General features: G+C 45.6%; 1 protein-coding gene across 2 annotated transcripts in view; it reads right to left on the bottom strand.

Moving 5' to 3' along the window:
- Positions 1-337: 337 nt before the first annotated feature.
- BAALC (BAALC binder of MAP3K1 and KLF4) overlaps positions 338-20,106 on the bottom strand; it is an 86,708-nt gene continuing 66,939 nt past the window's right edge. Inside the window, exons 2-3 of one of the 2 annotated variants that reach the window (XM_067711570.1) lie at positions 13,656-13,822; positions 338-1,653 (exon numbers count right to left, since the gene is read on the bottom strand). In XM_067711570.1, the coding sequence (XP_067567671.1) occupies positions 1,543-1,653; positions 13,656-13,822 (278 nt within the window). In that variant the 3' untranslated portion in view covers positions 338-1,542. The remainder of the gene's footprint in view (positions 1,654-13,655; positions 13,823-20,106) is intronic. The other variant, XM_067711571.1, reaches the window with a different exon arrangement.

Genomic DNA, 20,106 nt, shown 5'->3' on the forward strand with positions numbered 1-20,106 from the left:
AAATTAAGATTACACTGCAGAGCAATTCACACCATACACTATACCCCAGCGTCTAAGCCAGGCCCCTAGTGATTAAGTTCACTGTCAAATTCAGGATATACAACCGTGACTGGCCAGACTCCAGATCTCTCAGCATCTGCACGGTGCCTGACACAGGGTTGGCATTTAATGTTTACTGAATAAATATACAATCCATGGAAGGAAGGAAGGAAGGAAGGGACGGACATTGCCCACTTGTGTTTGAGGAATAACAGAGTTGGCAGGTAAAGAGGCCAAGTATCTGAATTTTTAACCTTCTCCGGACTATGATAGATAAATACACACCATCGACTACCTATTTCTGCTAAACATGGAGTTTATTGGTATCATTCGGTACAACTTTAGTCCTACCTTTCCTAATTCCAGGCATGTTGACAGTCCTTTAAAAATCATGCTACATTACTTCGGAGGAAAATACTTCCACCTTAACATGTTTAAAGAAATGCTAGAAAATTTTATTCCTAGCAATTTTGTTGTTTTTACTGCCTCAGCTACAGATTTCTAACACAGTGCATGTGGATCTAATGTCCATGTGAACGCACACCAACTAGTTACTGACATTTTAAAGCAATTCCTTTGCAGATACCAAATGACACAGTCCCAGGCTGTGCAGAGAGGCCAAAGGGAAGCCAACATCTTCCAGATTTTCTCCCTCTTGTGAGCCTGGTCTTTGATTAACAACTGCAAATGGCCTTATTGGAGAGAAAAAACACTCAAGAACACAAGCAAAGGGAAGTGGAAAGCTGGAAAAATGCAATGTCTGCTGAACCCTGAGGGCTCCGAGGTGACCACTACCATGATACTATGGTTCAGAGGCTGACGTGGACCCTGGCCCGGAAGGATGCTGAAAGCAGATGAGAGAGAAATGGGTGTGACTGTATCACAGAGGCCCTCCCTGGGACATACCATGGGTGTTGGTGGGGTTAGTTTGTGTAAAATTGGATCTGAATCCACCTCATCCTGAGCTAAGGAAACAAGGGTAACAGAGAGTTTTCTTGTTTCTTGATTCCTCATACATGTGGGTTTAGAGTTGGGTGAAAGCCAATGTTTAAGTGAACACAGTAAGTTTTGAGATGGTGGTATTTCAAAAAGGAAGAATGAAAGAATAAGCGTGCCTGAAACAGTGCGCACGACCATGGCCAGGAGAGCTCAGAACCGACTGTGCCTCTTTCAGCCAGGAACCTACCCCTTCTACTTTTCTGTTTCCTAAACTGGCCCGTGCTTTTGCTCGCCACTTTTCCATCAGACCACACTGCAGCAGTTGCAAGGGGCAAACTGAACATACATTTGCAGTTTATTACCCTATGGGAGTACTCTGCCAATGCATTTACGAGATAAATAGGAGGCTGAGAACGTCCCAACAGGCTAAGACAGTCTCCCGAGGCACTCAGCAGCGTTCCCACACAGCAAGGGCTACCCACGTCTTCAAGGTTCCGTGATGGGGTCCAGGATGTGAAGGGCACCAGAGAAGTCCCTCTGCCCTTCAACTGGCTGAACACTCTGCTAGTTGACGCAGTTCTTTGTGATTCTTCGACTTCTGTCCACCTGTCGGATGCTGTCTGCGACGTTAATGGTGACTTCTTTTCCAGACGTCCGCTTAGTGTCTCTTTTAGCCTGTTAAAAAGTTTAAACACAGTGAATTGAGTTACTAGGAAATATCCAAAGGTCCTGACATTTGCATTAATCTCTTGAAGTTGTTACACACACACACACACACACACACACACACACACACACACACAGATGCAGGAAGAACGACCCACAAGGACACATGCACATATACTCCTTTTCATAGGCTGCTCTGTTGAATCTCTAATACCAACCTAGAGCAGAGCTTGGCATAGAAATGCTCGGTAAAGCACCGTTGAATGAATGGATGAATGAATTGGCAAAGGTCCATCAAAGGGCAATGTGATTCCATATATATGAGTCAGCATACGGTATTTGTTTTTCTCTTTCTGACGTACTTAACTCTGTATGACAGACTCTAGGTCCATCCACCTCACTACAAATAACTCAATTTCGTTTCTTTTTATGGCTGAGTAATATTCTATTGTATATATGTGCCGCATCTTCTTTATCAGGAATAAAGAGGTAGACATAGAAAATGGACTTGAGGACAAGGGGTGGGAGGGCGAAGCTGGGGTGAAGTGAGAGTAGCATCGACATATATACATCCCCTGCATCGGCAGGCAGACTCTCAACCACTGCGCCACCAGGGAAGCCCTAGGGACTCTTTTTAAGAGAAGGTCAGATTTCAAATGTAAAATTAAATGGAGCTCTGAGGCTTGAGCGTCATTAGCTTCATGGTAAATCTGCCTCTGCCTTCCAGTGAAAACACACAAGGCCTATTGTTTTAAACTATCCTGTTTCCCAATCCACACACCATGTCTGGAACACCAAATCTCTCAAAAATTTTACATTCCATTGCTTCCGAAAGCCCACCTCCTCTATAAAATCTTTTCTACTGAACAGCAGAAACAGTGACATTTCTTTAATTCCAGTTTCTCTAAAATTTAATTCCATATTTTCCTCCACTTATCACCCTACAACACATACTTACCCCATTTGTTTTAAGTCCATTTTAGAAAATGACATATAGTCCTGAGCAGCCCATGATGCACAATTAGGTATAAAGTTGGCTTTGCACATCAAAGGACATTAGTTATTATCTGTATCATTACATTTGAGGCAGAAGCCCTTTTCTAGGTGCAAAAAGATTTAGGGAAATATAGTTTCTAGTATTTGACTTAATATAGCTGATTGGCTAGAAAAACGGACCAAATATTAAATATTAAAGATGACCAGATGGAAGGTAGTGAAGCCACTAAAAACAAAACAAGGGCTTCCCTGGTGGCACAGTGGTTGAGAGTCCGCCTGCCGATGCAGGGAACGCGGGTTTGTGCCCCGGTCCGGGAAGATCCCACATGCCACGGAGCGGCTGGGCCTGTGAGCCATGGCCGCTGAGCCTGCGCGTCCGGAGCCTGTGCTCCGCAACGGGAGAGGCCACAGCAGTGAGAGGCCCGCGTACCGCCAAAAAAAAAAAAAAATCAGAAGTCAATGCTGTCTAAGGACTTAGTCTTAACGCTCAGCTCCTCCAGGCCTGAACCGGCACTAGGGCCTAGCAGTGACTTTTATGGGTTTATTTCCTCCTAAAAGCAGAGAACTCACAAAGTCCCACAACCAATTTTGTTTCCGAAAGAAAACGGTGGCAATTATGAGGCTAATTCCACCTGATTTCCATTTTGGGTGTTATTGCATAAAAGCTTCGAGGACTGGGACATGGAATAGAGACACAGAGGCCTTATTTGAAATGAGCCAAGTTGAGGGCAGCATTCCCCTCAAACCAGTGGGCAGTAAGAGAGCTTTCCAGAATGGAAATGTAAACTTTCTGAACTGCATAACTGCTTTTCTTTAGAGTTATTGGCAAGATTTCACAAAAAGTTATTAAAGATTCTACACAGAAAGTGCTCTGCTCTAAGTTTCAGTCTGCCTTCATAAGCTTAAGAATTCAAGCAAACATTCAATAGTTGGATGATTCTTAATTTTTCAGCCTGTTTAAGAATCAAAGGCTACAAAATAGTCATTCCCAGAACAGCCACAGAATATGTATGGTTTGCATCTCAAGTATAGTGGGGCAATCTCTTAAATCTGTGTAGCAAAAGCCTGACAATGGAGATGTTCAGAGGACAAGCTTCGGGGCCAGGCAGACCCGGATTTGGCACGAGGCTTTGCCATTAGTTAGCTGCACGAGACATTGCTTTAACCTCTGAATCTCAGTTTCCTTATCCAAAAGCGGGGATAATGCCTACTTCTTAGTGGGTTTTTTTGTTTGTTTGTTTTTGCGGGGGGGGGGGGGAGAAAATTAAGCATGTCACTTAGCATTAATAGGGTGATCAACTTCTTCTGGCTTGCCCAAGACTGTCCCGTTTTCAAACGGGAAGTCCCACATTCCAGGAACCACCTCAGGCCCCTGCAAACCAGGACAGTTAGTTGTCCCAATTATATAGCTTTTGACATTAATTCTGTTCGCAAAATAACGTCAGTCAAACATACCAAATTTAAATCAAAAACTTGCTTGTTCTACTGAAACCATGACTATTGCTACGACTACTTCTAAATACCAATAATAGTAATAACTCTACAAGATCCACATTTGGATAAAGAACAAACTGGAGTTCTGTATTCTAATGATGGGCACAGAAGGTTCCAAGCCATAAACAAATCCACTTTCAAATAATTACACTGTACTTATTTGGCAAATTAAACAATCAGAACAACAATGCACTGACTTGAAAGTGTTTTATAAAAGAGAAACTTCCGAGTCTGAGACCTCAGAGAGGCGCCCACCCTTTTTAAAGCAGCATGATCATCTAGGAGGTTGGTAGTTGCTGAAATCTAGTCACAGCTTGGAAACCTCAGATTTGAAGCCCAAATGAGAGGGACAAAGATGAATGAGAAAGAGAACCACAATGCCAGAGAGTTTCTCTAGAAGTTCCAAGAGAGAAGTTGCTTTGCCCTCCTCTGAGAAAAGAGCTATATAGATACGCGGAACAATTACACCATTTGTACCTCTGGGACTAGACATTTTGTATGACATAGATATTTTCCCCTCTGATGTGGTTTTTAGCCAGCCAAACCTTTTAATTTAACAGCCAACCCTCTTTATTCAATGACAGGAAAAGAAAACGTGTCCCTATTGCAATTACTGGCTTAAAAAAAAATCTTATACTTCCCAACTCAATGCTGAGAGAAGCCTATTTGGTACCTTTTCTTTTTGCAGCTGTCTGCTAATGTCACTTCTAAAATTCTTGTTTTATCACCATTGATTTTTGTTAATGCGCCACACTCTTGTTTCTCACCTGGTTTTACAGCTTTTCTATTCTTCCCTTGCCTCATTTTAACTTCCGCAGGTTTAGAATCATAGATTTTAGTCCTCTTGATATTGCCTCTTTAATTAAAAGTCATTTATTAGCTGCCATTTCTCAAAGGTAACCAGATTGACTGTGATAACTTCCTGGCAGATGGACGTGTTTCTCTTGGGGTTTAGAAGTCAACGACCCAGCTCATTCTCGTGGAAGGAGGGCCGGACCCAAGAGGGCAGCTAAGTCAGCTCACCTTTTCTCATTTTCTCCCAAATGGAAAGAGCGATGTTCTCTGCTTTAATTTGACTGCACAAATATACCTAACACAGGGCTGCACCAACCTTTTCACAGTTCCTTTTAGACAATGAAGAAAGAAGGCTTACTGAGTTCATGATTTATCAGACACCAATTTTCTGCATAACTAGTATTTTTTAATTATAGAAATGATACATAATTATGGTAAAAGAAATCCAAAGAGTAGAGAAAAAGCACAGTGAGAAGTAACACTTGTTCCCATGCTCTGGCCACGCTGTGTTTTCACCAGAGGTAATCACGGCCAGTCATTTCCTAGGGAGTGTTGCAGGGATTTTCTAAGCAGACACAGTACGGGGCCACCTTATTCTCTGTCCCAGTATTCTGTACTTTCTTCTTGGCCTTTAACCAGACTTTGGATTATATATTTATTTGCTTGTTTACTTGCTTATTTCTATATCTTCATCAGATTAAAACTTCAAGGAGGGAGGGACCCAGTCTGTTGCGTTCACCACAGTGTTCTCAGCATCTAACTTAGTGCTCATCACATAATAGATCTCTGACAAATAATTTGATGAAAAACATGTGTGTGAAGATTCATCTTCAGAAAGAAAGAGAAAAAAATCCTGGGGAACAGAACCTGTCTGCATTGCCCTGCCTAAACATTCTAGAACTTTCCTAGGATTTCAATCATGCTCGTGATTGATTGTTCCTTGCACCATCCCTGAGACACGGCCAGGAATGTAGTTGTGTTCACTTTTCCCGAGGAGGCAACTGAAGTCACTCAGACTAAAGCAATTTGCTTGAGGCCAATGTCAACAGAGGTGGTGAGTTGAACTAAAGATGGTGGGAGGCTGGACGTGGGCTGTGGGCCTCACACCCAGCCTCCCACAACTGCCAGTGCTCACACTACATTCTCCACCATTTTGCTTCAGGAAATGAGAAGGAAGATCATGAGGTTTAGAGGCAGACAGACCTGGGTTTGAACTCCAGCACAGTCAAGTCACTACTCCCTCTGCCACGCTGGCCAAATACTTAACCTTCCTGAGCCGGCTGTCCCAGCTGGGGAATGATGCTACTTACCACTCAGAGCTGTGAGGGTTAAAGAGGATGCCATCTATATAGGGTGTCTGGCTCACAGCAGACACTCTGACAATGTGAGTTCCTTCCTCTCTGCCTTCCTAAAAGATTAAAGCCTGAGCCTTGTCAGCTGCAACTCAAGACATTTTTCTTCTTTTCAGTCAAGTCCCATTAAAAGGAGACACACAATAACAGACTTCGAGCTGTTCCCAAATTCCATGAATTTATTTGCTGCTGCTTTATTGGCATTAATGAGAGGTCATTCAGGAAACATTTGATCTTAGCAACTCCACCAAGGGCCAGGATGCTAGCCTCCAGAGGCAGGGATCAGACTATGTCTCAGGCAAAACTCTCAAGAACTCCCCATACCTCAAGCAAATCCTGTGCAGACCGCAGCCACTTGTACTAATTCAGGCTAACTCAGTCTAGGGGTTTTTATTTATCAGGTATCGGATGCCAAAGGGAGTTGTTGCTTTCCAACTTAAACCTCAGATAGATCAAACACTAGGAGGGCAGTAGAACCTGCTTTAGAAGAGCAGTTGGGCTCCAACAGAACAGTCATCAATCTGCATTGCCCTGCCTAAACATTCTAGAACTTTCCTAGGATTTCAATCATGCTCGTGATTGATTGTTCCTTGCACCATCCCTGAGACATGGCCAGGAATGTAGCTGTGTTCACTTTTCCCGAGGAGGCAACTGAAGTCACTCAGGCTAAAGCAATTTGCTTGAGGCCAATGTCAACAGAGGTACTGAGTTGAACTAAAGATGGTGGGAGGCTGGACGTGGGAAGGGGGTGAGTGGGGAGTGGAGCCGTGGGAAATTTTTCTAATCCTTTTTTTTTGGCTGCGTCCAGTCTTAGTTGTGGCACGCAGGAATCTTCGTTGAGGCCTGTAGGATCTTTCGCTGCGACACATGGACTCTTTGCTGCAGCGCGCGGGCTTCTCTCTAGTTGTGGCGCCCGGGCTCCAGGGTGCGTGGGCTCAATAGTTTGTGGCACTCAGGCACTCTAGTTGAGGTGCGAGCTCAGTAGTTGTGGCGTGCGGGCTTAGTTGCCCCGGGGCATGTGGGATCTTAGTTCCCTGACCAGGGATCGAACCCGCAGGTGGATTCTTAACCACTGGACCACCAGGGAAGTCCCAATTTTTCTAATCTTAATGAAGTCCTAGGCCGACCTCATTCAAGCAACAATCAGTGAGTACATACTAGGTACATACCCCTAAAGCAGGCTCAGGGGGCAAGGGAAGAATACAAAGAAGAAGGTCTCTGCCCTGAGAGTCTTCTAATCGAATTGGTTTTTCTGCAGACCCTCAGGTGAATACTGAGTTTTGCAATTCTTCGTCTACATAAGGTAACAGCTGATATATAGATGCATTGTGGAAATCACCCCCCCCCACACACACACACACGCACACACACATCCCTATGCTGCTACATTGCTTCCTTTTCCCAGGCTTAAACTAGAATATGCACCAAAGTGTCCTTCTAAGAGGTTTCCCTCTCTGGTTGTCCTCAATGGTTTCTTTTTTTCGCTCTCCTTTTAATGTCATGTTTTTGTTTCTCTAGGAGAGACTCATATTTACTTTCCAAACTCCCCTCACGGATCTCGTATTACCACCAACCAGGAGAAATTCTGGGCTGGTCCCATCCTCCTTTCTGGATTAGGCCTCCCTCTTTGGTCACATCCACGTCTCTGAGGCTTCACCTACCTTTCCTGGACCGCACCAAGCCTTGCTGACAGTCAGACACTGGAGGGGGGGCGGAGGAGGGGTGGGCAGGAAGCGCAGAAGGATGAGGCTACTTAGCTGAGAATCAGTCCAGGCATCAGCTAATTTCTTTGGCAAGGTCCGGCCACTTTGCCAAGAATAATAAAGCAACTAAAAGAGATGCAACTTCTGAAGACGTGACGGCTCACTGGGAGGCCAGCCACAGACTCAGAGCTTCGTCTGCCCCGAGCTACATCCACCATCCACTTTTCTACCTTAGCTGAACACTTGAGGCTATACCTCTGGAGGAGAAATACAAGAGTCCTAAGCCTGAAGAAACGGCACATTCACGTTGGAGAGTAAATGTCTGGAGGCAGCCCAGAGTTCCTGAGTAATTAATTAGCAGCAGAGAACAAGCAGCTACAGAGCTTCCCCTTGCTTGTTTGTTGAGCTCAGGGAAGGCCGGGGGAGGAGACAGTCGATGATTTATCAGATGCTGCACAGTCAGAAAGGTCCCAAGTGACTGGAGCAAATCAAGGTTTACTAGAGAAAGAGCGCCCCACTGAGACAGTTCCAATTTGTGAGACATCATTTTTGCCACCATCTTTCTGCCAGTTAGCACCTATTAACGCTGGGCATGAGACAGGGGCCAGAGGGAATTGAAAGAAGATGTGGTTTGTTTGATGAGACAGAGAGTGGAGAAGGGCTCCGAACGCTGCTGCTCCCAGCTGCTCCCAGGCATCAGCAAAGCCAGCCGCCCCTCGTGGCCCTTTGGAAAGTGCTCTGAACTGTGGACCACATCTATGTTAAATCGAGTAGTTGCTCTCCCCTTCCAGGGGCCTTCTCTTTCCTTCGCAGCACCATTTCAAATCTGTCTTCATTTATTCTGTATTATCTGCCTCCCCAGGCTCAGCGCCATTAAAATGCGCAGCTGCTGGCTTTGCAGGAGCAAAGGGTGTGTACTGAGAAGACTGCAGAAAACAGGGAGACTAAGCACTAAGCAGATGACAGACAGCATCAAAAAGGACAGACAGAGACATCTGGATTCCGAGGAAGTAGCACCACATTGCTCAACTCCAAAGGCAGCACCTGCATTGCAGGCTGTGACTGCCCTGTGCACACAGTGCAAGGGAGTGGTAGAAGCTGCTTCCTGAAGTTGCACAACAGAGGCCTGAATAGAAGACCCTACAGGGTCCCCGTGGTTTCACTGAGCACCTACTATGCACAATATCCTGAGCTGGGCACATGTTCCAGAACCTGGGAGAGTTCAAGGCACATTCCGCTGCTATATCACGTGCCCCTTCGTCCCAACCCTAGTCCACCACTTTCACCTGGCTAGCCCTCCCCCTTCCTTCTCCTGCTCTCAGATATGGCTTCTCTTCCCCCAGAAAGCTTTCTCTGACATCCAGGTTGGGTTTATTCATTCAATCCCTTGACAGGCTTTTGTTGCTCCCCTGCTAAGTGCCAGGCGCTGTACTGAGCACACAAGAGGTGCCCCTCCTGGGGGTTCCCTCAGCATCACATGACCCCCTGTATAATAGCACTTACCATACTGTGTTATAATAGTGTATTCACTGCTATGTCTCTTCTACTAGACTGTGAACTCCTTGAGACCAAGGACTCTATTTTATTAAATCGTGCCTTTCTAGAACATCAAAAAAGAAAAAAGAAATTGGCAACTGCTTCAGAGCAAAGGGCATGGGTGCCTGTTCCCCTCTTGGATCCTTGGCGTCAGAACAGTGCCTGGCACCCAGATGGCACTCAGTGGACGAACATTAGATGAAGGAATCCGAAGAGTGCTTATAGGACCTGATGAGGAAATCTTCCATGCCCAGTGACTGGACAAACTTGGTCTATAAATCTGAACGGGGGCTTCCCTGGTGGTGCAGTTGTTGAGAGTCCGCCTGCCGATGCAGGGGACACGGGTTTGTGACCCGGTCCGGGAGGATCCCACATGCCGCGGACCAGCTGGGCCCGTAAGCCATGGCCGCTGAGCCTGCGCGTCCGGAGCCTGTGCTCCGCAACGGGAGAGGCCACAACGGTGAGAGGCCCGCATACAGCAAAAAAAAAAAAAAAAAACCGGAACGGGAACACTGTGTAGACACGTGCATGAGGATGCATGCTTTATGAACGGGTTCTTCTGGAGAAGGAAAGCTTTTAAAAAAGTGCCCAAGAACCATCAGCCGGTGGCCCGATAACGTCCAGGGGAACGCGGTGAGGTGCTAATAGTTCATCCTGGGGGGAGCAAAGGCGGACCAGAAGAGGTGAGCCAGACACTGCCTGAGCCAGGCACAGAAAACGCAGGAACCTCTAGCCTGGAGTATGAAACAAGCTAGGAAGAGACAGTATGTCAAAGGCCCTGGACGGAATAGGAAGAAAATTATTTTCCTTAGGCAGATTCTAGGCAGCTGAGATCTGTGTTGGTACGAGATAGCTCTGCTGACAGAAGCTTCAATCAGAGGTTGACTTGTCTTGTAAGCTGACACCTTAAATAGAAACCTTTGCCTTTGAGGAAGTCAGGATGCCTGGTGGCTGGTGAGGTCTCAGGACAGGAAGACCCCTGATGCATTTCAGCAATTGTCTGAATGCTTAAAACTGAAGCTATCTGCTCCCTGATCTTATTTTGGAAATACTTACAACACAGCATTGTTCACTGAATCGTGACAACAAAATCTCACATTTGGTTTTGTGACCAGCTTATCAGTGTGTGGCATCTGCCCCCTGGTGCTGTGTTGGTGAGGTGCGTGGTCCTCACTCCCCTGCGACACAGTTTTCACTGTGGCTGGAGTCCGAGGCGGGCTGGCTCCACACGGCCCCATTTTAACTACCACGCAAGCTCCCAGAGTGCACGCCTGTGTGGTGTGCGGAGAGTTTTCCTGAGCCGCCTGAGTCTCCATTCTTGTCTGTGAACTGGAGACAACAATATCACACTGTAGAGTCACTGTGAGGATCAAGTGAGATGACACAAGGAAGTGCTCAGCACCCCAGGCGGCACCTAGAAGGCTGCTCTCACGGGCCTAAGAAAGACAGGACTAAGCACGACTTACTGGCCTTAAGTTCTTATGGTCCGTAACTGGAACTTATCTGCTGCCGGTCAGCATGTAAAGTGGTATAACCACTTTGGAAAACTGTGTCAGTATCTATTAAAGTCAAATATATCCCCATCCTATGAGCCAGGAATTCTACTCCTGGGTATATCTATATACCCCAGAGAAGTGAATGTCCACCTAAGGGTACAAGAAAGTTAACAGCTATATTGTTCACAATAGCCCCAAACTGGAAACAACCCAAATGTCCTTCAAGTAGAAGGGTTAAATTGTGGTATATTCATTTAATGAAATATACATAGCAATGAAAATGAGGAAATTTTTGCAACTCACAACAACATAGATGATTCTCACTAGCATAATGTTGAACAAAAGAAGGCGGACACAAAAGAGCAAATACTGTATGATGCCATCTATAAAAGTCAAAAATAAACAAAAGTGGTCTATGATGCTAGATGTCAGAACAGTGGTTATATTGTTGGGGTGTGGACAGTGACTGGCATATCCCAGTCACCGTGGTGAGGGGCACACAGGGGATTTTTGGAGTAGTGATACTGTTCTGTGTCTCCATATGGAAGATGGTTACATGGGTGTGTCACCTTATTAAAATTCATTGCACTTATGACAGACTTGTACATTTTTCTATATATATGTTATATGTGGTAGATTGCACTATTGCCCCTAATCCTTTGCTGTCTCTCTACGGGGGACAGAGTACACTGCCTTGTCCTACTGATGTTGGGTTTGGCCAATAGGAGGTTAGATGGTATGGTGTGAGCAGAGACATGAAATGCGTTTGCCCTCTTGGGTTTCTGCCATAGCCATGATAATATACCTCAGAGAGCTGCTGCTCTTTTAGCCTGATTCACAGAATAAAATACACAGAACAGACTGAGCTAGACCTGGAGCCTGGAGCCTGAAGTCAGGCCTAGCCATTCAAATTGTGGCTGATTGTGAGGAGAAAAAGATGGTTGTTTTAAGCCACTGAATGTTGATTTGCTTTGTCATGCAGCATTATTGTGGCATTAGCTGACTGATACATTATTCTTTGACAAAAAAGTACTTTAAGATCTCTACGCTCCACTTTTCTAATAGTCACCTGTTTCAATTTAAAGTTACCAACACCCATCTCTAGCACTTATATGACCTATTCATGTCATCAATCAAGTGCATCTCAGTTTCCTTGTCTCTGAAGTGGGATGACGCTTACTTTACATGCTCTTGGGAGGATTCAATGAGCCAGTAGAACTAAAAGCACTTTGTAAATTGCAGAACACAACTTGAAAGTGATGGATGACGGAAGTGAGGTTGGAAAGCAAGCATGTGACAGGCAAAGCCACTTCCTCCCATTCATGGAACATCTTGGCTCAAAAGGTGAGGGCACAGTGTGGGGAGGAGGTTAGGGTACAAAAGTCAGGGCCTGCCCTAGAGCAATGACCAAGCTTCTGAGCATAGTTCTGTGGGGCCCAGACTGCCTTGGGAGATGGTGATGATGCTGGGGCCTCTAGAAGGCCAGCTTATACACAGACAAAGCAGGCAATACAGGACACCAGGAAGGCCACTGCTGCCCTCAGATCTACCCCCCACCCATGACCTTCTACATGTCTGAAGAGCCACCATCAGTGTTTCCTTTAATTGGCCTGTGGTACTGGGTGCCTTACTGCCTTTCTCACAGCACCTCTCAGTTCACAAAGAACAGGCCCATCTGTTCTCTCATCTTGGTACTATTTCCATTGTGTGGATAAAGAACCTGAGACTGTGGGAGACTGAGTGATTCCTGCAAAGCTACTTACTTAATTGGATTTGCAACAGGTTTTCTGACCAAAGATTAGAAAGGGAACTCACTGATGTGGGCAAGAATTCCATCGTTAGATAACCCAGTTGGATCCTCAGAAAACAGACGGCGCTGGCCTGAGGGACAGGACCAGTAAGTTTTGACAGGGGAGAGGGGAAAAATGGATTTGGAGTATTGGGTAAGTAGTGGACTTTGAAGGTGGGAGCTAGAGGGGATGGGGAAGATGAGGGAGGAATGGCAGACGGCTGCGCTGGTCTGCTAAGGAGCGGTCAGGGCAGCAGGAGAGAAAAGAATCAGACAGGATGCCAGGTAGGTCCAGGGACTCCGCAGCCCTGCCTCATCTCCAACAGCAACAGTGTGGGGTGATGCTGTCACCACATTCTGCAACAAGAACCCCCCTTGCAGACCCTCCCACTGCCCACCTGGTTGGAGGGTGTGAGGTAGAACACCAGGCTTGTCTCCCACCACGCTGGTCTTCTTCCCTGCCAGCCCCTGCGATGGCCGACTGCCTGGCCTGAGACTAGTTCCCGTAGCCAGTACAGACCTCACTATCAAGATGCTGAGAGCTGCGACAGCAAAGGAGGTCCTTGAACAAAGCTGTATTTAAACAAACACACACTTCCTTTAGGGCGCTAATATCAAGGACCCATTTCCGCTGATTCAACAAAACACAGCAACCCTCAAGGCAGGGGGTGGGAGGGGGAGCCTTGTTATTTTCTTTGCAACAGTTTTCACACGGGTGGGTGGAGAATTTCCTTTGGCAAGGTGAGCTGTCACTGCTCCTTCCCTGGGTGCTGTCTCAGCTTGGCTCTGCCCTGAAGCAACCTTCTCCCCCTGTCTCCGGTCCCAAGTCTGTTCTGTGGCTGCGACCTACCTCTGTGGTCCGGAGGCCATTCTGTTTCTGGGTCAGGGGGCCTGAGCTGAGGCCCTGGGGATTTGGGCACTGGGTCCCACAGCTCATCTTCTTCTCTGGGTTGGATATTCCACTTGGGGCTGTCGATCGGGGCACACTGTTGGAGGACATGCCATCTTCCAGCCCACCTGGGGGAGGGAAGCAGAGGATGCGACTAGAGTCTTGCACATAGCAGTTACTGAAAACAATCTCCAAGAGTGTGGAAAAAAAGACAGCCAAAAACAAGAAAAAAAAGTCAAGCCGAAATCCCACCATGCAGAGCTACCATTTTCTATAAGAACATGTGTCGTTTTTTTTTTTTTACAAAAATGAGACTTTAAAATAATTTTGTAACCTGAAATTTCTACTTAATAATACATCAATGACATTTTTCTATACCCTTAAATGTTCTGCCATATTATTTTTCACATACTTCCTCTGTCATTGTATGGATGTGTCACATTTAACTAAACCCCTCTAATTGGATATCTGTTTTCACTTTTTCATATCAAATGTTACTATGATGAAACTCCTTGGGGTTAAAGCTTTATTCTTAATTACTTCCTTAGGATAAATTCCTAGAAGTGGGTTACTGGTTTGAAGTTTATATATCGTTTTTTACATAATTCCACCTCAAGGTATTGGACTGAGCATGTGTTCCTTCCATGAAATGCCAAGAAATGATAGAATGAAGTTTAAATATAGCCTAATTGAAAAGCAAGAGGAGGGAATTCCCTGGCAGTCCAGTGGTTAGGACTCTGCATTTACAATGCCAAGGGCATGGGTTCAACCCCTGGTCTGATCAAGGAACTGAGATCCCACAAGCCACGTGGCATGGCCAAAAAAAAAAAAAACAAGCAAGAGGAGGACTACAGAGAGAAATTCATGGATAAAGAGTATCTGATTGAAAAGATAAAATGCAGTCCAGGGAGCGTGAGGGCGAGTGCCAAGTGGGAGACGAGAAGCCAGCAGAGGCTCTGTCATGGCCACAGGGAGGCCAAGGGCAGCCAGGTAGGTCAGTCATTCTATTCCTCCACCAGCTGAGGCCAGATGGCAATGACGGAGCAGTCTGTGAGGGTAAGACATTGTGATATAAAAAGAAATATATATTTGGTCTTTGTCCCCAGTTCCTGGCATAGAGTTCCTAAAACTCTTGCCATTTCCTGAGTTAACAGGGGTGATAGCAGCATCTTTTGTTACAACATTTGGTATTTGCTCGCACTTCATGACACAGAGCTCCCAAATTCCTTGGAATTCCATGAGTGATAGGACACAGAGGAGCCCTATTTGTTATAACAAGGCAGCTCCTGGTGGCCCCTAGATAGCTTCAGATGGGGGCTGGTTGCCAGGAAGACCTAACCTTGATTAGGAGCTTGGAACTTTCAGCCCCACCTTCTAACCTCTGGGGAGGGGAGAGGGGCTGGAGATTGAGTTAGTAATTGATGATGCCTCATGATGAAACCTCCATAAAAATCCCTAAGTGACAACGTTTGGGGGAGCTTCCAGGTTGGTGAAAGCATATATGTGCTGGGAGGGTGGCACACGCCAACTCCACAAAGTCAGAAGCTTGTCAGAAGCTCCTGCACTTGGAACTCTTTTGGAGTTCTTGTACCTCTTTATCTGGCTGTTCATTTGTTTCATTTATAATATCTTTTACAATAATCTGGTATACATAAGTAAAGTGTTCCTGAGTTCTGTGAGTCATTCTAGCATATTACTGAACCTGAGGAGGGGGTATGAGAACCCTGATTTATAGCCAGCTGGTCAGAAGTACAGGTGGCAGCCTGGGACTTGCAACTGGTGTCTGAAGTGGGGGAGAGACAGTCTTGGGGGACTGGGCCCTTAACCTGTGGGTCTGTGCTAACCCCAGACAGTTAGTGTCAGAATTGAATTGAGTAGTAGGACACCCAGTTGGTGTCTGGAGAGTTGGAGAATTGGTTGATTTAGGGGATAAAAACCCACACATTTAGTGTCAGAAGTATAGTTGAGTAGAAACAGCACAGAGAGGGCCTTGGCTCAGAGAGAAGGGCAGTGCTCTCAGGGGCTAGTGACACCTGAGAGAAAGAGAAAAGTCATGCCAAGAAGGCTTGCTATCTGAAAACAGTACCAGTAGAGTAAGCCAATAGTTGTTTCCATCCTTGCCTTCCAAGCTGGCTTCTTAAAGAGATGTAGCTGATGTTGTAACAGGAAATTTCAGTGACAGAAATTAGTACAAAAATAAGAATATACAAACAGTTGGAGAAGGTCAACACCAAAAAAGAGAGACAACAGACTCTATAATGGAGACCTCAAAGGAAATGGAATTAATACAGGATGTAGCACAGAATTTTAAATAAGTGTATTTAATCTGCTCAGAAAAGTAAGGGAAGATAATATGAGGACAAGAGTGACCAAAAAGGTTCAATTAGAAATATTTGGAATAATAGTTTCGGCTTTTTAAAAATTTTTTTATTTTTGGCTGTGTTGGGTCTTCGTTGCTGCGCGTGGGCTTTCTCTAGCTGCGGGGAGTGGGGGCTACTCTTCATTGTGGTGTGTGGGCTTCATTGCGGTGGCTTCTCTTGTTGCAGAGCACAGGCTCTAGGTGCGCAGGCTTCAGTAGTTGTGGCTCGCGGGCTCTAGAGCACAGGCTCAGTAGTTGTGGTGCACGGGCTTAGTTGCTCCGCAGCATGTGGGATCTTCCTGGACCAGGGATTGAACCCGTGTCCCCTGCATCGGCAGGCGGATTCTTAACCACTGCGCCACCAGGGAAGCCCCTGAAATAATAGTTTTAACTGTTGAAATGAAGTTTAAAAACTCAATAGAGAAGCTGAATAGCAGGACAGGCACAGTTAAAGAGCAATTTGGTGAACTGGAAGAGCAAGCCAAGGAACTCTCCTGGAAGGGGTAAGTGAACGTATGAAAAACACATTAAGAAACACAGAATAGGGCTTCCCTGGTGGCACAGTGGTTGAGAGTCTGCCTGCCGATGCAGGGGACACGGGTTCGTGCCCCGGTCTGGGAGGATCCCACATGCCGCAGAGCGGCTGGGCTCGTGAGCCATGGCCTCTGAGCCTGCACGTCCAGAGCCTGTGCTCCGCGACAGGAAAGGCCACAACAGTGAGAGGCCTGCGTACCTCAAAAAAAAAAAAGAAAAGAAAAGAAAGAGACACAGAATAGAAATCCAGAAATTACAACCTTAATCTAAGAGGAGTTCCAGAAAGAAGGAACAGAAAAAAATTGAGCAGAAGCAATACTCACAGAAATAATACTAAGTATTTCTCAGAACTGACAAAAGACATGAAAGCCCAAATTGAAATAGCCTACCAAGGGAATGTAAATTGGTGCGGCCATTATGAAAAATCGTATGGCGGTTCCTCAAAAAACTAAAAATAGAGTTGCCATGTGATCCAGCAATCCCAATCTTGGGCATATACCCAGACAAAACTATAATTCAAAAAGATACATGCACTCTTATGTTCACAGTGGCACTATTTATAATAGCCAAGACATGGAAACAACCTAAACGTCCATCGACAGATGAATAAAGAAGATGTGACATATATATAGACAGTGGGATGTCACTCAGCCATAAAAAAAGAATGAAATAATGGCAACATGGATGGACCTAGAGATTATCATACTTAGTGAAGTCAGAAAGAGAAAGACAAATATCGTACGATATCACTTATATGTGGAATCTAAAATACCCCACAAGTGAACATATCTATGAAACAGAAACCGACTCACAGACATAGAGAACAGTCGTGTGGTTGCCAAAGGGGAGGAGAGGTGGGGGAGGGAAGGATTGGGAGTTTGGGATTAGCAGATGCAAACTAGTATATATAGAATGGATAAACAACAAGGTCCTACTCTATAGCACAGGGAACTATATTAAACATCCTGTGATAAGCCATAATGGAAAAGAATATGAAAAAGAATATATATGTATAACTGAGTCATTTTGCTGTACAGCAGAAATTAACACAACATTGTAAATCAACTATACCTCAATAAAATTTTTAAAATGTATATGAAATAGCCTACCACGCACTTGGCAGGACAAATAAAAAGAAAAACGCAACCCAGAGAGATCTTAGTGAAATTTCAGAATGTCATTGATAACAAAAGTTTCAGAAGAGGGAAAAAGGTCAAGAATGAGATTGACATCAGGCTTTTCATCAGCAACTAACAGATGTAAGGAAACTATGCAATGTCTTCAAGATTTCAAAAGATATACACATTTTAAAGTCTTTTGCAATTCATTGCCAGATTTATCTCTATAAGTCTTTCTCCAATCACCCTATTGCCCTTCTGCTAACAGTATATGAAATGGCAATGTTCCCAAAACCCTCACAAACACTGAACGTTTTCTTGCTTCTTATCTTCGCCAATTTAAGAGGCAAAATAAATTATCTCATCGCTTTGGTTTATATTTCTTTATTTACTAGAGATATTATTTATGTTCCTGTTGGCTAATTGAATGTATGTGTTTTTTAATTGTCAAGTCATTTGCCTATCTTACTTTTGGGGTGATAGCCTAGGTTTGCTTTCAATGAAACTTGAGGAAAACAAACAAAATCCTTTCCCAGAGTGTTGAGAAATTATTTGCCATGAGGCAGGCACAGTGTATCTGATATACTAAGGGAGGAAGGAGCAGAACTGATGAGGCTGCAGTCCCAATGCAGCTGAGGGGGTAATGATCCAAAGGACACACATGTCCACGTGTCACCCACCTGCTCTGCAAAGTGCAGGCTCTCGACCATGGCCATGGGAATGAAATCAGAATTCAGAGCATTGTAAGTCACAATAGAAGATGCCTGGTCCAAAGTTTCTTGACTGGCATGCACTGTGATTAAGTTCCAGACGTGCAGAGAAATGGATGCCTTCAGCTGGGCTCACCCCAAATCTTTGTGTCCCTCTTCCTCCACCAGCTGGCAGGCTGCCCCCCTTCTCTTCCCATCCTCCCACCATCCTGTATCAACAGTGCCTCAGATGCATGTGTATAGACGCCCCAGTACACATACTCAATCTCCATCCCCACTGCTCCTGCAAGCAGCTGTCCCTTGGCCTAGGGGAGTGCAAACCCAGAGAACGAATCAGGTGAAGAGGCCCATGAAGACCTTGGAAGCAGGTTTGGTGTGATTTGGGCTGGTAATTCCAGGGTCCTGGCACCCACAGAAGAGTCTAAAACAGAGCTTTGGGACTTCCCTAGTGGTCCAGTGGTTAGGACTCAGCGCTTTCACTGCTGTGGGCCCCGGTTCAGTCGCTGCTCTGGGAACTAAGACCCCACAAGTCATGCAGCATGGCATGCATAGATAGATAGATAGATAGATAGATAGATAGATAGATAAATATAAATAAAATAGAGCTTCTCATTTTGGTCCAGGCAAACTGTTGTTACTGGTCTGCTGTGGGATAAGTATAAAAACTGAACACAAGCATTTGGAAATATCTATGGCAATCTGACATTGCTGGAACACCCAAGATTGAACTTGTCTGATCGAAGAGGGTATAAGACCAGTACCAGTGCTGTCAAACTCACAAGGTGAGTCACGAGTGCTGTGAGCTGTGTATTAATCACGCACATAGGATCACATATTTGTCTGCGATGGACTGGGGGAAAAAAGGCAACTGGTCCTGAAGGAGGGATGGAGGCTTTTGTAGGTATGATCCCTTGGCCCCTGGATAACCTGCCCTGTATGGAAGGGGTGGTGGGCAGAAAGGGGGGTCTCTAAAGCACAAGACCAAGGCAGATACCTTGCTTACCTAAGTGTAGGGTGCTTCCTGCCCTTGGGGCTGCTGAGTGGGATTCAACATTGGCCAGTATTGCCTTGACTGTTTACCACAAGGGGCCATATGGATGTTACCATTTTCTCTGTGGGTCATAACTTGGTACCTGGGTTGAGGGCAGGTAAGAGGCCCTCCTGAGCCATCCACTGAATGCACCATGGTGCTTCCAGCTTGCGTCCAGATGACCCCCACTTTGTCCCACCCTAAGACACTTCAAGATGCAAACCTGACCCCGGTCCTCCCCTTGCCCATGGCCAGGCCCCTAAGGGGGTTACAGGACATGGAACACAGATCCGTTCCCCCTTCCCCCACAAGGTAACCCAGTTGTTGACCCAGGAGGAAGGTGGCAAGGCAGGAAGGGGAGGCTGAGGGCACCAGGGGCCAAGAGCAGACAGTGGAGAACACATCGAGGGAAGCAGAGAGGCGACAGGAAGTGGGACCAGGCATGATTTAGAGCTCCAAGCCCCTGGCACACGTGCCATCGTTCCATAGTATTTCACATACAAAACACAAATTCAAAGACAAAATTATTAAGAATTTCAAGATGGCGACTGCAGAGCATTAAACCCTAAGCACAGGCCCCTTCTGAGCCCGGCAGGCCCTGTGGGGCTGCACTGGTTGCACACCCACGAAGCCAGTCCTAACAACACTTAAAAGAGATCAA

The sequence above is a fragment of the Pseudorca crassidens genome, chromosome 17, assembly GCF_039906515.1.
Source record: "Pseudorca crassidens isolate mPseCra1 chromosome 17, mPseCra1.hap1, whole genome shotgun sequence".
Lineage (NCBI taxonomy): Eukaryota > Metazoa > Chordata > Mammalia > Artiodactyla > Delphinidae > Pseudorca > Pseudorca crassidens.